The sequence below is a fragment of the Bison bison genome, unplaced genomic scaffold (assembly GCF_000754665.1).
Source record: "Bison bison bison isolate TAMUID 2011002044 unplaced genomic scaffold, Bison_UMD1.0 scf7180017864458, whole genome shotgun sequence".
Taxonomy (NCBI): domain Eukaryota; kingdom Metazoa; phylum Chordata; class Mammalia; order Artiodactyla; family Bovidae; genus Bison; species Bison bison.
The window spans coordinates 4,916,307-4,936,870 of record NW_011495020.1 but is presented as its reverse complement, the minus strand read 5'-3'; the positions used below and the strand labels follow the sequence as shown (position 1 = coordinate 4,936,870).

Genomic DNA, 20,564 nt, shown 5'->3' with positions numbered 1-20,564 from the left:
CCAACTGTATTTCACAAGGGCTTTCAAGGAGTTCTTTAAAAATTAGGTAGTAGTCTGTTGTCTTAAACGGCAACACCTGTGTAATCCACACCTCATGCCAGCACCACTCCATGAAGTGGATTTGGAGTTGTAAAAAATAGATAATTCTGCAACATTGAAAACGTAGAAAAAAAAAAAAAAAACGTAGAAACTCAGTAGAAATATGTGAATGCCTGTTGTTTGTGTTAATGGTGTCAGGCATAAGTTTAAGGAATCTGATTTCATAATTAATAAAATGTAAAACAACTAACTTCTCTGAAGCGACAGTTCTGTTAATGCAGGAGGAGAAATGTGAGGGAGACAGAATAGCTGTCTAATTGAACGCTCTCCTCTGGACGACATGTACTCACATGAGGTCTGCCTAATTTTGCTTCTGCTGCATGGATATGCATAAGCTTCCTTACAGCTCTAATGCTATGTTTTGAAACAATATAATAAAAGAGACTTTTGCTTTTCAAGGAGGGAAATGGGGACCCTTATCCTAGCAAATGTGATTTTTGGAGTGCCATAAGATATCACTGTATCACCCCCAAAAGACTGTGCTTTATTTTTCAGTCGACTAAGCAGTATGTTCCTGGTAAGTCATAGAAATAGTAGTTAACTTATTAACTTGCATGAATGCTTTGCATTTTTCCATAAAAACGTTATGCTGGTATTGATGCTTAGTAAGCAGCATAAAAGACTACTCCCTCGTAGACTCCAGCATGGAATGAGGGTGTTTATTTATGTCAGACGCATGTATGTTTTTTATGTCTGGAATTGTCTTTGTGTATGTGTGTATGTTTACTTTAAAAAGAGAGTAGTGGATAACACCTATTTGACAGTAAATGTCCTAGCAAGCTAATTTGCCACCATTATTAAGACATTCTTTTGAAATGAGATTTCTACTGGAATGCCATTAAAAAAACAACAAAAAAAAACCCCAAAAACGTGTTTGGTTTTTTTTCTGGCTCAAGAAACTTCCCAGCCCATGGAAACCAGAGCTGTGCCTGTAATGACTGCATTTGGAAAGGTTGCCCCCTAGTGTCCACATATAGTCATCTCAGCCAGAACTGTCCTAGGTTGTACCAGTAATGGTTCGTATCCGTCTGCTGAGTACAGAATGACTGAATAGAGCATAAATAAGCCTACTCTTTCCTGAACAATGTGAATCTACCACCTGCCAAAATTTCTGTAGCAAGCAATTGAACCTTTAAAAGAAAAATTACCTTTTTTTCCCTGAGTATAAAGATAATGCATGTGCATAGAACAAATTTTAATATACAGGATAGTTATAAGGGACAGAAATGACAGTGGTGTCCTTTTTGAGGACCCTGTACATAACAGTCAGTTGTTCTATGGCCAGAAAGTGAAATAAAAAATGCCTCACAGGCCTCTGCCATCACCTGGCTTTGTGGCCTCAGGACAAATCCTTAAAGCTCTCTGACCCTCATATTCCTCATCTGAAAAACAAGAGGATGCATGTGATGGATGATCTGAAGAGCCCCTCCAGTTCTTAAAATCTGCCACTTATAGAAAGTCACTGTTCATCTGCTAGAGCACGGAGTGGCTTTGTAAGCTTTGCACTGCAATGCATTGGACTCCAATGACCTTGATGTTCCCAGAGCACATATCAGGGAGGTGCCTATTTATTTCAGAGCAAACCAGGCTGTGAAGTATGTATGCACCTACTGATGGTAGGAATCAGGAATATCACAGTCCAAGCCCGCAGGTGATTTTTAGAATAGTGCCAGAGCTTTGTCAGAAAATGCTTAGTCTATTAGTCCACGCACTGTTTAGCTCAGGAGGAAGAACCTTTGTCTTCAGTAGCTGCTGTCTCCTGCTGGGCTGGATTTCACTTTAAAATGCCAAAGTGTCTTACCTTTGAGGATTTGAGCACCTCGTGCAGCTGTCGACGCAAAGGATAAATACCTGCTCTTCACCACTTCTGCACAGAGCAGATGTCTTTAAATCTGTGTGTGTTTGATTTTGCTTATTCTCTTAAATTCATTTTAACTATGGGAGTATCTGGAGTTCGCTCGAGAAGACAGCAATTTTATTTTCTGTCTGCCTTGTTCTTATAGTATGAAAGATGGCTATGAAAAATCTGGGGAAATCTAAATTGGCAATGTGAGAGCTACAGAATATGATGTGCTTGGAATTTCTACACCATAGGAAAAGAGCCTCATAAATATAGATGTGCATTCCTATAATATCATTCTCCAGCATTCCATTTTACAGCCAAATGGCCAAATTTGAATGAATAAAATATCGCCCCTTTAGCTCACATTCCAGTCTAACAGTAACTCCATTCATTGCCATAAGTAACACGGACTCAGTTTAGGCACAGAGGTTCCACTCTCCCCTCTGGTTATTATCTCAGTGCATATAAAGAATCCATGGATATGTAAAAATATACATATCTATTAAAATACATCTGTCTATAGATGGAAGGAGTGGTAATAGTTTATTTCCCTGGAAGCTTAAGGGCAAGCTCATCTTAACGGTCTGGTTTTGAGTGACTGCTTGTGTCACAGTTCTTCCCATGACAATGCCTGAGTAGTGGGCAGAATAAAAGTCACCAAAAAGCCATATTTATCCCTGTATTCAATTCGTTTGACATCTGAGATGGCAGATAGGTTTTGGCAGTCATCTTTTAGTTGTCAAAAAGTCAGACAAAGTGTCCAGCAGCCCCGTCCCCTCTGAGTCAGCCGAAGGAAACATTTGGAGCAGGAACCACAGATCAGGTACAAGAGCCTTGGCCTTGAGAGCCTGAGGCTCAGTCACCATGGCCTTGGCCCTGCAGCCCTGCCCTGGCCTGTGACCACTGCAGGGTGTGTCTGCGAGGACAGTCCTTTGTCTGGACAGAGCGGCTGCCTTCCTGTCCCTGGATGGTGGCTGTCACTTTTTGCATGACCTGGGTCCTCCCCTCCTCCTTCCCTCACCCTTCTCCCAAGCTCCCTAACCAGCAGCCTGAATTTGTTTTCTCTGGAGGAATTTTAAATCAGCTACTTTATGGAGATGCTCATTGTCATTCTCAAAGGCAACAGCATTGTGTTTCTTTTGCCAGGATGAACATATCCACGACATAAATCAACCCTCAGATACACACACATTCTCATTCCCTCCCTGTCTCTCCCTCTCCCTCCTTTCCAATCTCCCCCATCCTGCCCCCTTCAGCTGTTGTACCTGCCATCAGGGCTGCAGATTCTCCTCCCTGGGCCTCCTGTCTGCCCCCTGCACCCTCCTCTCAATTTTCTACTTTAACTCTCAACTTCGTTTCTTAACGTCATGCTCTCCATTTCCCCAGTTTTGTCCCACGTACCTTATTTCACCTGTTCTTATCACATCTAATATTTTCCCCCCCATTTTCTCTTTCATTTTCCTTTGGTAGCCACAATAACCATCCCATCTTCGGCGTTTATTTCAATATAAGTAATGTGAACTTGACATCAGTGTTCTAAAAAGGGCTCTAACAAAAACAAACAAAAAAATCAGCACATTCATTCTTTTTGTGATGGTGGCCAAAATCCTAACGAAAGAGCATTAATGTATTAAGCTTAGTCTCCTGGGGAACTCATTAAAGAATTATTCTTTCCATTCTGAGTAGAAGAAATACCCTCATTTTAGATATTCAAGAACATTGGTAGGTGGCAGACCCTGACACAGGAGGTCTCATTCTAGGGTGATTGGATAAAAATTTTTAGCTCTTTACCAGCACACTTAGAGAAGAGATAACTGGTCAACCAAAGGCTGGGCTGGGAGTCCCAGAGGGAACCCCTGCCCAGACTGTGACTAGGATGCAGGAGCTCTTCCTGCCACTCCTGCCCAGGCCCCCATGCATCTCCCACAGGGCAGCAAGAGTGCCACAGGGCCTGTGGCTTTGTTACACCATGTCCTCTTGTCTAACACCATCGGCTGTTCTAACTGTGCCTGCTTATTGATCTGCTTAGAGTAGACACTAACTGCTGCTTCCTGCTAAACTCATTTTAGAAGACACCCTATTGCAGCCTTCTCCTCCCTGAAACCCCTTTAGGCTATAAAAGCTGTACTTCACTGGCTGAACTTGGGCTTTGGATGTGTGCTCCCTCCCCGTGGTGTCAGGGGGCGCCGGGTTCAGGCTGAGATACAGCAGATCAAATCTGAGTCCTTGTCTCTCTGTGCTCCTGACTTGGCATGCTGGGGTGCCCGGGGTGCGGGGAGGGGACCTGGGGCTCATCTCTTTCATGTCTCTGCAATTTCACCGTCCACCATGTAAAGCCGAGGGGGAGTTGGGTGAAGGTGGATTTGATACTCTTGAGTTCAGAGAGAAAAGGGGCATTTTCCTCAAGGGAGGCCACCTTCAGTAAGGTGGTAAAAACGCCGGATCCTCTCTTTCTGTCCCAGTAAGAAGAGGAAAGTTCAGTGTAAATTTATGAGAACCAGTGGAGCACAATGAAAACAGCACTGAATATGTTTTAGAAGACGTGGATTCAGGTCCCTTTGGTACCACTCATTCATTCCATAAGCTTGGGCCAGTCACTGGATCTTGACTTTTTTTGTAAAACGAGGAGTTCCGATAATGTGATTGCTAAGGCTTTTTGCAGCTTTGTGGGATTAAATATTAGCCACATTAAAGATAAAGATCAGATGATGTATTCTGGTTTTTTTTTTTTTTCTTTTGAATCATAAAAGACCTAGGTCTAGAGCAGTAGTTCTCAGCCAGAGGCGATCTTCCCCGCCAGGGGACATTGGACAACACCCGGAGGCATTTTTTTGGTTGTCCAGACAGAAGTGAACAGGGGTTGCTGCTATCGTCTGGTGTCCAGAGGGCAGGAGTGATGCTAAGCATCCCATGATGTGCAGGAGAACTCCCCACAGCAAAGAATTATCTGGCCTCAAATGTCAATCGTGCCGAGCTTGAGAATCCCCGATGTAGATAAAGGCAGTAATTTCTACAATATATTCGATTCATTACAGTCTTCTTTCAGATGACCACAGCTTACCTCTTTTTCTTCCTCAATGTCATTCATTTTCTGTACATATTAAATATTTTATATCTAATTTATCAAGCCCATTAAATATTTTGCCTCATATTAAAAACTATTTTGTTTATATATTTTAAAATAATTCCCTTTTTAATCCAGCTTTTAATTCTAAATACTCTTTTTCTTCCTAATTTCTGTCCTTTACCCTCCTGCCACCGTCCATTCAGCTCCCTCCCACCAGTGATCAGTCTCTTTCTGGCCCTTACTCCAGCAGCCTCCTCTGATCCACTGTGTTCCTTCTGGCCTGTGGTCACAGTGGGCAGCTGCAGCAAGGCAAAGAGGACATCCTAGTGGCAGAACAAGATTGCTTTCATCTTTTCCGTGTGTTTAGCATCAATCATGGAAAGACTTCTTGGCCTGGGGCCTTCTTCCCCTTGGCCGCGGTACCCACTGTAACCCAAACAGGATGTTCAAGTTAGGGGCTGGTGAGGAAGGTAGATGAAATAAATATTCAAGGGGAATGTGTCCAAAAGGGGCTGGAGGGTTCCTTTGTGCAGCCACAACAGTCTTGATTTCCCGCAGGGGTTCTTGCAGCTCATGAAACTATTTTCTATATAATTTTTGTACCTTTCAAGTACTTTTGTGCCTTTGAAAGACTTTTGATTTTTTGACAAAAATCAAAAAATTTCTGTCATACCCAACTTTTTTGATCAGAAATATGATCTCTCTACCCCCCTTGGAAATGTTGGCATCTCCATGAAAGAGGTGGCTGGATGAAAAGGCTCATGGCTCAAAGGTGGGAAAGAAAAGGAAATACTGGGAAGGAGACTCAGTAATTACAGGACTGCGTCAGGGGTTTCTGGCTTGGTGTCTAGTCTAGAAACCAGTCACGTAGAGAATATGCCTCAGTGCCCGCTAGCTATGCTGGGGAACCTGACTGTGGTTATTGTGAACCGCTTCACTGCTTCAGAACGTCCTTCTTTTGTTTCTCTCCAGCGACAGTTGGGCAAGAACATCAAGTTTGGGCAGCCACCACCCAACGCCATTCCCATGAAGAAGGCAGACAGTGGCGAGGCTCGCTTCGAAGAGGACCCATTCCTCACCAGTCCTGTGGAAGTTGTGACTCAGCAAGACCTCATCCTCTCAGACACCGAGAACAAAGTAAAGCTCCTCCAGGGAATGACTTGATTGCTCACGAGGCCGGGAGGAGGCTGGGTAGTGGGCACGGGCGTCATTAAGCCCGGGGTCTGCAGGGTGGGGAATAAGATGGAAGAAGCTTTCCTGAGGAGTAGCCCAGCACGTCCGGCGCAAGTGCCTTGAGCTGCAGGGGAGCCAGTTGGGAAGAGGGGGAGGTGAGGGAGATGTGCCCTTTGCACCCCCTCTTCCCAGCGTCTTCTGCTTAACTCTTTGGAGACTCGGGCTGCCCTCACCCCTGAGCTGCACTGTCCCCTCTCTGCCATCACTGTGCATCCTGAGTGTTTCTTACACGTCTGTGCTCTGCATCTGTGGCCATATAACTGTTTGCTCTCCATTTCCAAACTGTTGAGCTCCTTGAGGACAGACTGGATCTTACACATCTGTCTCCCCAGGATATCATCACTGCTTACTTAGGAGCACTGAATAATTACTTGGGGAACTGGACTGACTTGAAATGAGAAAAGAATGAAGTAGGTGCTGCACAAGAATAGAATATTCAAACGGACCAGCTTAAGTGTACTAAGTGTGCAAAGTCACGTTGATCCAGCACTATCCTATCTAAATTTTGTCTCTTGATTTTTTTAGTTTAGTTATGGTTGTGCTAGGTCTTTGTTGCCGTGCGTGGGCTTTCTCTAGTAGTGGCGAGCGTGGGCTGCTCTGCGTTGCAGCGCGAGGGCCTCTCGCTATGGTGGCTTCGCCTGTTGTGGAGCATGGGCTGTAGGCACACGGTCTCCAGTAGCTGCAGCACGCAGGCTCAGTAGTTGTGGATTGTGGGCTCTAAGGCTCCGACTCAGTTGCGGTGTACAGGCTTAGCCCACAGCATATGGGATCTTCCCAGAGCAGGTATCAAACGCATGTCCCCTGTATTGGTGGGCAGATTCCTATGCACTGTACCCCCAGAGAAGTCCATTCTTTTGACACTTTGAGGGAAGCACTCTGAGCAGATCCTGAAATAAGAGTCCCTTGAGCAGCAGCAGGAATGCCTTCGGGCCTCTTATGGGAAAAGGAGGGAAGGCCTCTTATGGGAAAAACAGTCCTACCTACCTACTGGTAGATAGATAGCGGTTCTTAGCTGAGGCTCTGAGTCTTCCCATGCTTACAAGAAAGCATTCTTTGTGCTATGCCTACCACGGTGCCTGAAATGATGTTGAGTGTTACTAAAGTGCCCCTGGAAAAAGTCATACTAATTATCAGCTAATGCATCGTAAGAATAGTAAGAAAGATAAGTGCTCTCCAAGTTGTAGAGCAAAAGAAGGAAGGAGATAAAAGATGACAGTCTTCTTCGCTGTCTGTCTCTGCCTGGGCCTGGCCCTGATGCCCCCTGGCACCCACACCTGTGGGTGATAGGTGAAGCAGGCACAGGGCCCTCTCTCTTGGCTGGTCCAACAGTCCTCATCTCCAGTCTCTTGAGTGCTGGGAAGGAACATCAGCCATCAGCCTTGATTCAGGGATTCCTCTGGACCAACTGTCTTCCCTGTCACTGGATCTGATAAGCACAGGGCACAGTGGGCTGGGGGACAAGGTGGGTCGTTCGTTCAGCAGGTGCCCCCTCAGCTGAGGGATCGCAGTGTAAACACAGGACCGCCGTAGTGCAGTTTACATTCTAGTGAGAGGAGCGTCTCACAACAAACAACTCAGCAAATAGATATCATAATTTCGGATTAATAAAAATGCTGCCTAGAAAATGAAACCGGGTGATACAAAAGTGAGCAATGTGGTTGGAGAGGGGTTTGCTTCTTTAGATAAGGATGTCAGATGGCCCTGAGAAGGTGTGGAGGGTGTTCTTGGCACAAGGAAGAACAAGTACAGACACCCAGAGACGGAACTGTTTGTCCTGAAGGAGGCACAGAAAGCAGGCTAGTGCGGATGAGGGTGAGGGGTGGCTGTGGATCACAGTGTAGACACTGGGTCCTTCAGACCACGGGAGAAGGGGTGAATTGTTTGGAAAGTGATAGGAAACTGCTGAGAAATTTTTGAATTTATTTTTTATTATTTTTATCTTAGTATCTTATTTTACCTTTTGACTGTGCCATGAGGCATGTAGGATCTTAGTTCCCTGACCAGGGATTGAACTCACGCACCCCCGCATCCAAAGTGTGGAGTCTTAACCACTGGACCGCCAGGGAAGTTCCCCTCTGAGTAATTTTCAGCAGGGCAGTGATACAATCTGATTTTATGTTTTCTAAAGATGCTTCTAACTGTTGTGCAGAAAATGGACTGAGGTAGGGCGAGATGATGTTCTGGATCCGGAAGGGGCAGTGAGAACCTTTTGTAAACATAGGTGACAGGAGGCAGCAGGTAGAGCTGGCACACGTGACGTGATATGCGTGATATACCCAGGACCTGCAAGGCGACTGGGATGTGAATCGTTAGCCTTTTTCTTCCTCTTCTTCTCTCTTTTCCTCTCTCCCTCCCTCCCTTCCGCCAACGTTTTCTCCCCTCCTCTGGTTGCCTACCTCCTCAGCACAGGCCTGTGTGTGCCACTGGAAGGGCCCCCTTGCTTTCTTATGGAGAAGAGGTCTGGCAGGTGAAGGGGGTGGAAGGCAGCCAGCCAGGCTGAAAGCTGTGAGGTCAGAGTTCTGCCTGGCTGGCGACAGGGCAGTCCCTGATTCTCTCAGCAGTGGGGAAACACATCAGGGACTGAGTTTGGAGCCTACCCAGATGGGAAATGAATTGAACTCTAGGGAGAGGGGAGTGAATACTGAGCCTCCGGAGCCCTGGTGGAATCCGGACACGAGCAGAGTCTCCACCGTGAACCTGCCAGCACTCTCTGCTCAGAGGAGGGGGTGGCCCTCCACACAGACGCTGGCTGCGTTTGCCCAGGACTTCCTGTGCTCCTGTTTGACTTGAGCACTCTCTCTGCCGTTCCAGTCCAGTGAGACGCCAAGTTCTCCAAGTCCTCTGAATCTGCCGGGAGCCAGAAGTGAGATGGAAGAGAAGGTAATGTGATTTGAACTTGTGTGTGTAGCTTCCTTAGTTTAACTTCTGTTTTTCTTTTTGTTGGGCGAGCTGCTGCCTCATTTTTCCATTCATAAATGCTGCCTTCATCTATTACTGTAAATCCCTTCAAAGTTCAACCAGTGGTAGATGTTAGCATCTGTTTCCATGGCAATGCAATGGCTAGAACTGAACCCTGCTCTGAAAAACTGCCACGCTCTCGCCAAGTCTGTTTGGAGTCTCAGGTGTTGGTAGTTTTCCTAACAGCCTCATGTATTAATACTTCAAGACACTGGTAAGCCATTGAAAAAGACATTCAAGAATACCTGAAGTTGAAGAGCCTGTAAGGAAAGAGTATCCTTCTATTGTTGTTTAGTCGCTAAGTCATGTCCAGCTGTTTTGTGAGCTCACGGGCTGTAGTCCGCCAGGCTCCTCTGTCCATGAGATTTCCTAGGGAAGAATGCTGGAGGGGGTTGCCATTTCCTCCTCTAGGGGATTCCCAGCCAGGGGATGGAATCCACGTCTTAAATGTTTACGATTGGTCTCAGGTTGTGGTTTTTAAGTGACCATACATACCTGTGTTACAGAGCTGCAAGTGGTTCTGCAGTTCATCCTTTGAAGAACTGCCCTTCACGTTCTCACCTGGGGGCCTCCTCCTTTTTGCTTTCAGTGCACCAGTGCCCTGTGACTCTGGCGTGATTGTGGCAAAGCATTTTTGCCGATAACACATCTTATGCCCTAGGTGGAGAACTTATTGTTCCTTCTTTCAATAAACATTTCTTCACTTATGTGTATTTCTGGTTTTTAACTTTTCGGCATTCCACTGAAACCTGTTCCGAAGGGGCTAAAGTAAGGGCTGAGGTGTGTACAAGTCTGTGGCAATGGAAGGTGCTTAGAGTTACAGTGTTGTTAGCATAGCGATGAGCTTGTCCAGGGCTTAGCACACTACTGTTTATTTTAGGCCTTGTGGCCATAAGGTTGCAACTACCAGACTCTCCTTTGTTCTGCTCTTCTTTGTAGTACAAAAGCAGCCACGGGCAATGGTGTTGCTGTGTACCAGCAAGACTTTACCCAGACAGGACCCCTGACTATGTCTTACTGACCCCCGATCTAATCTAACCCACATATCATTCACAGTAGGAAAATTAGTCCCTGAGAGATTAAATGGCCTTTACCAGTTAATACGGATATCACTGGCAAAACAAATGCTCAGTGTCTTTTGGTTCTAAAAGCAGTGCTCACTTCACTGTGCCCATGAACCCCCTGCGCTTGACAGCATCTCCTGGCCAGGCTGGGCCAGGAGCAGACTCTAACAAGGGCCGCCATGCTAGATTCCCTGCAGGCTCTTCTCTCATCTGGACTGACTGCATATTTTCAATCTCCACTGTAGGTTGCTCCAGTTAAACCATCCCGGCCCAAGAGGCACCTTTCTTCTGCTGGCACCATCGAAAGTGTCAACCTGGATGCCATCCCCCTGGCCATTGCCCGACTGGATAATAGTGCCGCCAAGCACAAACTGTCCATTAAGCCAAAAAACCAGAGGGTGTCAAGGAAGCACAGGCGACTTGTCGGGGTATGTATGGCCTGGCAGACATCCTGATGCTGCCTAGCGGGGTGGTGCTGTGAGGGGCCTAGGGAAGGGACTTGGTCTCTCCCTGTCGGGGATATGGCTCTATTGCCGGCACAAGGGTGAATGGGCCCATTTCCTTTCCACCACCCTTTCTGACCTGTTGTCCCCCATCAGTGGCTGGTGGACCGCAGAGAGAAAGGCTTCCTTCTGAGGGGCTTCAGACATTTTGCTTTGCAGCAGACAGATGGCTCACTTTCCTATGCCATAGCCTGAGTCAAAGGTTCTTCAGTTTGATTAGACTTCTGAGTCATAAGTTTCAGGGGACATTGATGATGTGCTAATCTTATTTTTCCTCACCTTTCTAATGCTGGGCTACTGGTTTTCCTATGATTATGCATGTGTATTAAGAAAAAAGAATTTGAGGATGACATATAGAGAGGAAACCCAACGGTTGAAGTTCTTCCCTGCCTGAGGTGACCTGTGTCTTTGGCTTGAACGTGGTCCCTCTTTCACGATTAGGAGGGCCACCCACATTGGTGAATGGGATTGTAAATAAAGGTGGCCTGTGCACAGGGAAAGCTAATTCTGTTTCCCTTACCCACGTTAGGACCGACAGAATGAGCATGGTGGCCTCCTGCATCAGCTGTCCCTGGACCAGAACGGACACCCTGGAGAAGAAAAGCCAATCTGGCATGAAAGAGAGCCAGAGCCGCTGGACTCGGAGGAAGAGAAGCGACGCCAGGAAGAATACTGGCGAGAACTTGAGGCCAAGTGCAAACGGCAAAAGGCCGAAGCTGCGGAGAGGCAACGCCTGGAAGAGCAGAGGCTCCAGGCTCTGGAGCGGAGGCTTTGGGAGGAGAATAGAAGGCAAGAATTCTTGGAAGAAGAGGAGGAGGAGGAAGAGGAAAGAGAAATACAGCTAGAGGCAAAGAAGAGGCAACGTGAAGAAAAAACGCAGAGCCTGGAAGAGCCGGGCTCCCAGGGCCCAGAGCAGAGGGAGGAAGAGGAGGGAGGACTCCCGGAGGCCAAGGAGCCCGTGTGCCCAGAGGAAGAGGCGCAGCACCTGGGAAGATGCTTGGTGCAGGAGGAGATGGAGGCTCGGAGCCAGCAGGAGGCCGAGAAGCTGTGGCAGGAGGAGGAAAGAGAGTTGGAGGAACTCCGAAGACTGGAGGAGCTGGAGGAGCAGAGGCGGTGGGCAGCTGAGAGGCAGCGGCTGGAAGAGGAGGAGAGGCAGCGGCTGGAAGAGGAGGAGAGGCAGCGGGAGCTGGAGGAGGAAAAATGGATGGAGGAGCTCAGGAGGCAGGAGGAGCTCAGGAGGCTGGAGGAGCTCAGGAGGCAGGAGGAGCTCAGGAGGCAGGAGGAACTGGAGGCCCAGAGATGGCGGGAGGAGGAGGAGGAGGTGAGGAAGAGGGAAGAACTGAAGAAGCGAGAAGACTGGGAGGCCAAGAGGAGGCAGGAAGTGGAGAAGAAGCTTCAGGAAGCACCGAGAGTGGAAGAGGAGAATCAGCCGCAGCTGGACCACAAAAGTGGCTTGAGGAGCCCATTTCAGAGTGACTTCGCAGAGAAAGCAGAAGAGCAAGATCACCTGAAACTCGAAAAGCTGAGAGAAAACTCCGAGAAACCGAGTATTTGGGTAAAGCAGAGCCAAGAGGCCACTGAGACATCGGGGGAGCAGCCCAGAAAGCAGGAGGATGTTCCTGGGGATCGTGGTTGTGGACGGCAGGAAATGAGGGAAGAAACCAACATGCAGCCTCCCCAGAAGCAAGAGGCCCAGGTGGAAGAAATGCTGGTGCCAGGAGAGAAGAAGGAAGCTGCCACTCCAGAAACAGACAGAAAGCTGGAGGAACTCAGATGGCAGGAGGTGGATGAGAGGCAGACCATGCCCAGACCCTACACTTTCCAGGTGTCATCGGGAGGGAAGCAAATTCTCTTCCCCAAAGTCAATCTGAGCCCAGTGAAGCCCATGAAAGATGAGGGGCTCACCTCAGCTCCCCAAGAGCCCAAGGCCCCCAAAGCCAGCCCAGCCTCCCACGCCCTGCCTTCAACCCTGAGCATCCCCCACACGGCCATTCTGGTCACCGGAGCCCAGCTCTGCGGCCCGGCCGTCAACCTGAGCCAGATCAAGGACACTGCGTGCAAATCTCTCCTGGGCTTGTCGGAAGAAAAGAAGCTGGTGGATGTCCCGGCCCTGGAAAACCCACCCCGAGCCCTGGGGGAACCCCGGGCAGGCAGTGCGAAGACCAGGCCCCCACCAGAGTCTCCAAGCAGCGCAGCTGCGCTCGCTGAATGGGCCTCCATTCGATCCCGTATCCTGAAGAGCTCAGAGAGTGACCAGCGTGGCGAGAGAGAGCAGTCTCGGGCCGGGGATGAGCACACGCCCAGGGGCCGGTGTGATTCCCGCGGAAACCTCCGGAGGACCCCGCCCGTAAATGCCAAATTCTCCATTAAACCTGCCTGGCAGAAGTTCTCCGATGGGGGCGGGGAAGGGGAGAGCATCAGGAAAAGATCCGGGCCGGGACCCAGCGAAGAGGCCGTGCCCCAGCCCCCTGCTATTGATACTAAAGAGGCCCTGAAAGATGCAGAGAAACCCAGGGCTCACCAGGAGCCAACGGACACCACAGAGGGGTGCAAATTTGCCAAAGACCTTCCATCTTTCCTCGTTCCAGGCCTGCCTTACCCACCACAGAAAGCAGTGGCCCAGGTGGAGCCTGTGACCACTTCAGACGGCCAGACCACAGATGGAGCAGGAAAGTCAGAGCCCACGATGCCAGGTGGAGAGGATAAAGCTTCCCTTTTTGGAATAAAATTGAGAAGGACCAACTACTCCCTGCGCTTCCACTGCGACCAACAAACAGAACAGAAGAAGAAGAAAAGGCACAGCAGCACAGGGGACAGTATCGATGGGGCGCCGTCAGCCCCAGGGAGCACACATGGAGAGCCAGAGACGGAGGCTGCAGCCCTCCAGCCTGGCCCCTTGCTCCCCCCAGAGAGGAAGCCAGCCCCGGCCCCCTGGAAGGACTCCTCTGAAAGCCCTCCCAGCCTCTCTCCTCCTGTGGCCCAGCCCGGACCCCCACTGGCAGGTAGCCAGCCCCCGGCTCCGGAGCAGGACAAGGCGGCAAACAGGTTGCCCCTGTCCCAGAAGCCAGCCCTGGCGCCCAAGCCTGCGGGCCAGACCCCACCACCCTCCCCGCTCTCCAAGGTGAGCAGGCCCTACTTGGTGGAGTTGCTGACTCGCCGGGTGGGGAAGCCCGAGATGGAGCCCATCGAGCCGTGCAAGGAGGGCCGGGACAGCGGCTGGCCACCCTCACCCCCGCCGCCTGAGGAGAGAAAGGAGCAGAAGCGGGATAAGGAGGAAGAGGTGGAAACCGAGAGGAAACCGGCTTCCCCGGTGCCATCCACTGGGCAAGAGAAGCCTGTCCCAACGCCGGAGGCGGGGAGGAAAGGTGCGTAGCTGTAGATCGCAAAGCTCTGCCTCTGTCCAGCCTCCTGAGTCACAGCTAAAGGCAGAACTGCCCAGGGCTGGAGGTAGCCCCTGGAGCTGTTGTTGGAGCACTTCCCTTAATTAGAGGCTGGTGCCCCGTTCCCCAAGGGCCATGACTCCTGAGTCAGAGTGAGGCTCTGTACTTGTCTTTACAGTTTTGGAAACGTGGACTGACGTGCGTGTCTGCAGCTCACACCCATTAGTGACCCTTACTTACACAAGTAGTAAGTTAGAGATGCTGCACAGACTGATATACTTTAGGTTGACAGTGAAATTGTTAGTCACTTAGTCGTGTCCAATTCTGTGGGACCCCATGGACTGTAGCCCACCAGGCTCCTCTGTCTATGGGATTCTCCAGGCAAGAATACCGGAGTTGATAGCCATGCACTTCTCCAGGGGATCTTCCCAACCCAGGGATCCAACCTGGGTCTCTGCATTACTGGCAAATTCTTTACTGTCTGAGCCACTAGGAACCAAGTGTCATTAATCTTTATGAGGGGCCTGTACAGTGACGATAAAGACTGGTTTCTTACCCCAGTGTGTGCGCTCTGTTTCTGGGCAGTAGCGACAGAAACTAAGGTGGGACCTCAGGGGGCTTTTAACTAGCCCCGCAAGGAGCCGCAGTGTGCATAATCAACTTTGTCTGTTTATGCACAAGGCCCTGCATATGCGTATGTGGGGCCCTGGCCCCACCAGCTTGCTACTGTGAAGCCCTCTGGTAAGGAAATTTTAGGGCAACCCTTACTCCTGGCTGCCCCTCGTGTTTCTTCATACTGGATGTTTGGGGCAGTGTGGTGATCACTTGGTTTGACTTTGGGGCCCCAAAAACCTTCCTCTGATACTTTTTGGTTTTGCAGAGTAAGTGGTCAGGTTTGAGTCATAGCCCAAAATTTGCTCCTCAGGTTTTTCTAGGGAAAGTTTAGGTAATTGTTTAGATTTGGGGTGGGTTTTGCAGAGATAAGAACTCCCTCAGGGACATGGGTTTGGTTACTTGCCTTATGGAAGACCCTGTCGTCCTTTTTAACCAAGCTGTCCTTGGCTCCCTGGACTGGCACATTGATCAGCATCACCAGGTCATATCTCCCTATTGGTTTCTGTTTGTCCTCCCGAAGAGGAGCCCATTTTCAGGTTTTTGTTGTTGTCTTACCTCCGCACTGGGCTCTAGGGGTTAGCTGCAGTCCCCACAAGCCTGTTAAGAGCTGTGCCTTAGATTCCCTGTGGTCTTGTGGACATAAGCCCCGTTGGCTTTCAGAACTAGGTGTTTTGGGGGCCGGTCACTGAAGTAGAAGTCTTAAAAGTTGAGGTCCAGAGGTGGGGGTCCAAATCCTTTGCTTCTCAGAGAGAGAGTGGGCATTCCACTGAGTTCCCTCCTGGTTGTGGATCACTGTGCCCGGGGATGGGGTTTATGGTGAGATTGTGCCTCAGCCTCTTCTACCCATTTCCATGGATGGTTTTTGTTTCTGTTCCCCTGATGTGCTGGAGTCAGTCAGCTAGTTTCTGGATCTCTTTACAAAGGAATTGTTCTGTATGTGACTGTAAACTTGGTTGTCTGTGGGAAGAGTGGAGCTTAGGATCTTCCTACGTCACCGTCTTGAAGCAGAACCGCTGTTTTCAGTTTTGACTTTAGCTTTTGTGTTGTTCCCTTTTGTGGTACCATCAGAGCTCCTCTCACAGCTGACCTGCTCTCTGATTCTCTTATCTTCTCCCAGAGAAACAACGCCCTGTTTTCTGCTGCTGTGTCTTAGAGAGATTCTTCTAATTTTTACCAAAACCTGTTGCTGCCCCTGTTTTCTTTCTCAGTATTGAGATTCTGGGCTGACAGTCTCTGCTAACTGGATTTTTCTTTATTTGGTAGAAAAGAAGTGTGAGAGCAAGGACCACATGGTGGTCTCTACCTGAGACTGTTGGGGTTTTACACTACAACTCCAGGCCTGGGCTGACCAAATTCTTTAGCTGAATGCCTATCAGGATAAAAGTGTTAAGCCTGGACCTCCAATTTATTTGTTAATTGTATGTATGTAGTGCCATCATTAGCTAAAACCCATGGAGCACTGCATGTACTGAGGCTGAGACTCACTGAAACAACAATGGATGTAAATCCACATTGCAAATCACGGTGCAGATTTTTATTTTATTGGGCCAACTTCTTGTCAGATCTGATTGCTTCGCGGAGTATCAGGCAAAGAACGTGACAGCTTTGCTGTGTTCTTATGCTTGCATTATCAGTAGTATGTTTAATCTGTGTTTGTTTGCTGGAATTTCATTATACCATCTGTCCATTTCATAAGAGATCATTTGCTTCAAAGAAGATAGGATATGTCATAAACTCACTGAACTGCAGATCCTCAGTACAAGTGAGCAAAGCAAGTGAGGACACGTGTACAAGGTCTCTCCCTGCATCACATCACAGGGCTTCCAGCTTCCCTTGAGTCTGTCTGTATTTTCTATTTTTTAAAAAATTGAAGTGTAGTTGGTATACAATATTGTGCCAGTTTAAGGTGTATAGCCTAGTGATTCATTTTTTGTGTATTTTGTTTGCAGATTATATTCCATTATAGGTTATTACAGGATATTGGGTACAATTCTCTGTGCTGTACAGTAGACCCTTGTTGCTTCCATATTTTCTGTACAGAAGTTTGTATCTGTTAGTCCTTTACTTCTAATTTATCCCTCCCACCTCTTTCTCGCCTTTGGTAACCATAAATTTGTTTTCTTTGCCTATGAATCTGTTTCTTTTTTGTATAGTCATTTGTATTATTTTTTTAGATTATGCATATCATATAGTGTTTGTCTTTCTCTGACTTTTTTCACTAAGCATAATATTCTGTAGGTCCATCCATGTTACTGCAAAAGGCCACATTTCATTTGTTCTTATGACTGAGTAATATTCCACTGTGGCTCCTCTTCCATAGGATAAACAGAAACCAATAGGGAGATATGGTCTTTACACTGCTGATCAACATGCCAGTCCAGGAAACCAAGAAGATGTGGTGTGTGTATATATATGTACATGTGTATACATATGCGTGCTAAGTCGCTTCAGTTGTGTCTGACTCTTTGCAACCCTATGGACTGTAGCCCACCAGGCTTCTCTGTCCAAGGGGTTCTCCAGTCAAGGATACTGGAGTGGGTTGCCATGCCCTCCTCCAGGGGATCTTCCCAACACAGGGATAGAACCAGCATCTCTCACATCTCCTGATTGGCAGGTGGGCTCTTTACCACTAGTGCTACCTGGGAAGCCTGTGTATACATGTGTGTGTGTGTGTATTGTGTGAGCCCATATATAAACATACAATATAGACACACTCCACATCTTCCTAAGTCAGGTATCTGTTGACAGGCACTTTGGTTGCTCCCACATCTGGACTATTATAAATAATGCCTCTATGAACACTGAGGTGCCTGTATCTTTTTAAATTAGTTTTCATTTTTTCCACATATATACCCAGGAGTGGAATTGCTGGATCATGTGGTAGTTCTATTTTTAGTTTTTTAAAGAACCTCCATAGTGGTTCTTTATAAAGTTCTCCACAGTGATTACACCAATTTACATTTCCACCAACAGTGTAGGAGGGTTCCTCTTTTTCCATATCATCTCCGATATTATCTATAGACTTTTTGATGACAACCATTCTGACCTGTGTGAGGTGGTACCTCACTGTGGTTTTGATTTGCATTTCACTAATAATCAGCAATGTCAAACATCTTTTCATGTGCTTGTTAGCGATTTGTGTATCTTCTTTGGGAAAATATCTATGTAGGTCCATTTTTTTAAAAAAAATTTTATTTGTGGCCACGCTGGTCTTTGTTGCTGCATGTGGGTTTTCTCTGGTTGTGGTGAGCAGGGTCTACTTTTCATTGCTGTTGGCAGGCTTCTCATTGCAGTGGCTTCTTTTGTTGCAGAATATAGGCTGTAGGTATGTGGGCTTCAGTAGTCTCGGCTCGGGGGCTCTAGAGCTTGGACTCAGTACTTGTGGTGCATGGACTTAGTTGCTCCACAGCATGTAGGATTTTCCCGGACCAGGGATCAAACCCATGTCCTTTGCATTGGCAGGTGGATTCTCAACCACTGGACCATCAAGAAAGTTCTTAGGTCCATTTTTTAATTGGGTTGTCCTTTTTTGTTTTCCTATTTTTTGGGGCCATGCTGCATATCATGCAGGATCTTAGTTCCCTGACCAGGGATCAAACCCGTGCCCCCTGTAATGAAAGCATTAGTCCTTTGACATTTAACATAAAGTAATTATTGATAAGTATGTACTTATTACCATTTTAATCTGTTTTCCAGTAATTTTTATAGTTCTTTGTTCTTTTTATTTTTCCTTTTGTGGTTTGATGCTTTTCTTTTGTAATGTGGTTCAGTTTTTATTTTTGGTTTTTGTGAATCTATTATATGTTTTTGATTTGTGGTTATGATGGAGTTCATGTATGTTGACCCATGACTATATCTGCTTGCTTTAAACTGATAGTCATTCAAGTTCAAATACATTTTAAAAGATCTAGTTTTATACTCTCCTCCCTCATGTTTTGTGATTTTGCTGTCCTATTTTACATCTTCATGATTATCCTTTTAGTACTTATTATAGTTATAACTGCTTTTACACTTGTTTGTTTTTTGATCTAAGTACTGGATTATTTGGGGGGCTTCCCTGATGCCTCAGTGGTAAAGAATCCACTTGCAATGAAGGAAATACGAGAGACTTGGGTTTGATCTCTGGGTCGGAAGATCCCTGGGGGAGGAAATGGCAACCTGCTCCAGTATTCTTGCCTGGGAAATCCCATGGACAGAGGAGCCTGGTGGGCTGCAAAGGATCACAAAGAGTCAGACACAACTGAGCACACACACTGGATTATTTGGGTGATCTTCAGTTCTTACTGAAGGTTTGCCTTTCCTGTCATGATTTTCCCTGTCCTAGAAATTCTTCTTTTCTATTTAGAGAAGAAACTTCAATATTTCTGTAAGAGTAAATTTATTATTGTTGAATTCTTTTTAGTTTTTGCTTGTTTGAGAAATTCTTTCTCCTTCTATTCTAATGATCATTTTATTGGGTAGAGTATTCTCAGTTCCAAGTTTTGACCTTTCAAGACTTTAAATATATCACTCCACTCCCTTGGGACCTCCAAAGTTTCTGCAGAGAAATCAGCTGATAACCTTACTGGAATCCCCTTGTAAATGACTGTTTTTCTCTTGTTGCCTTTAGAATTCTCTCTTTAAGTTTTGCCATTTTAATTCTGATATGTCTGGTTGTGGTTTTGTTTAGATTCATTTTGTTTGGGACCCTCCAAGCTTCTTGTACCTGGATTCCTGTTTCCTTCTTTAGCTTTGGGAAGTTTTCAGCCACCGTTTTTTCAAATACATTTTCAATCTTCTTTCTCTTTTTTCCTTCTTAGAACCCCTATTATAAACAGGTTTGCAAGTTTTATATATACCATAGATCTTGTATGTTGCTTTCATTTTCTTTTTAATTTGTTTTTCTGTCTTGTGTTCTGATTGGGTGGTTTTCATTATTCTTGTCTTCCAGGTTACTTATTCTTTGTCTTTTAGCTGGCTATTCATTGCTCTTAGATTGCCTTTTTTTTTTAAATCTTGGCAATTATCTATTTTTGATTGGTTCATCTTTATAGTTTCTAGTTCCTTGTTACTGTGACCTGAATTTCTATTAGTAATCTTTCTTAATTCAGTTAGCATTTTTACTATCACTGTTTTGAACTGGGGTTGGGTAGACTGGTGAGCTCTGTTTCATTATTTCAGGGAATTTCTCTTGCTTTTTTAATTGGGAGTAGTTCCTCTGCCTTTTCATTTTACTTTACGAATTTAGGAGAAACATTATCTGTTGTGGTCTTGGAGTATTTTTACATGGGTGCATCCCTGTATGGATTATGTGTGCCCAGTGTCTTTGGTATGAAGGCTGGGTTGATACGGATGCCAGCCACGTTTTCCCTCAAGTTGTGCTGGCCATTATCACCTTGAGGAGGGAGTGTGTACTGGGGGATCTAGAGCCTATGTGGGATGTGAGATGGGACTTCCCCTCTGCTCTGTGGCTGCTGCCACACTTTCAGCAGGGAGGTCTGCTCCCCAGTCATTAGAGTAGCCTTGTGGGTCAGGCTTGATCAGTCTCTGTTCTCCTTGAGCGCACGCCCTGCTCCAAAGGAGGGGATTGCTGAAACAAGTGAAGCCCGTGCATTCACAGAGGGCCTACACACCTATGTAGGTGCTGTGCTCATACTCAGCCCAGGGTTCTGTCCCTTCCTCATCGTGTTCATCCCAGATCTAGTGTATGGCTGTGGAGTGGAGAGACTGGGGCTGCAGGAATTGAGATGGCCATGCTGCCACGAGAAATCTGGCTGCCTCTGTGGCACTTTTCTCCCAGGGTATTCTGCTCCAGAACCAGCA

At 47.0% G+C, this 20,564-nt stretch overlaps 1 protein-coding gene across 5 annotated transcripts in view; it reads left to right on the top strand.

Moving 5' to 3' along the window:
* KIAA1211 (KIAA1211 ortholog) overlaps window positions 1–20,564 on the top strand; it is a 185,735-nt gene that overhangs the window by 156,752 nt on the left and 8,419 nt on the right. For 4 of the 5 annotated variants that reach the window (XM_010859661.1, XM_010859662.1, XM_010859663.1 and 1 more), the window contains 4 exons: window positions 5,982–6,146; window positions 9,054–9,122; window positions 10,510–10,692; window positions 11,297–14,132. In XM_010859661.1, the coding sequence (XP_010857963.1) occupies window positions 5,982–6,146; window positions 9,054–9,122; window positions 10,510–10,692; window positions 11,297–14,132 (3,253 nt within the window). Of the gene's footprint in view, window positions 1–594; window positions 617–5,981; window positions 6,147–9,053; window positions 9,123–10,509; window positions 10,693–11,296; window positions 14,133–20,564 lie in introns of all 5 variants that reach the window. The other variant, XM_010859664.1, reaches the window with a different exon arrangement.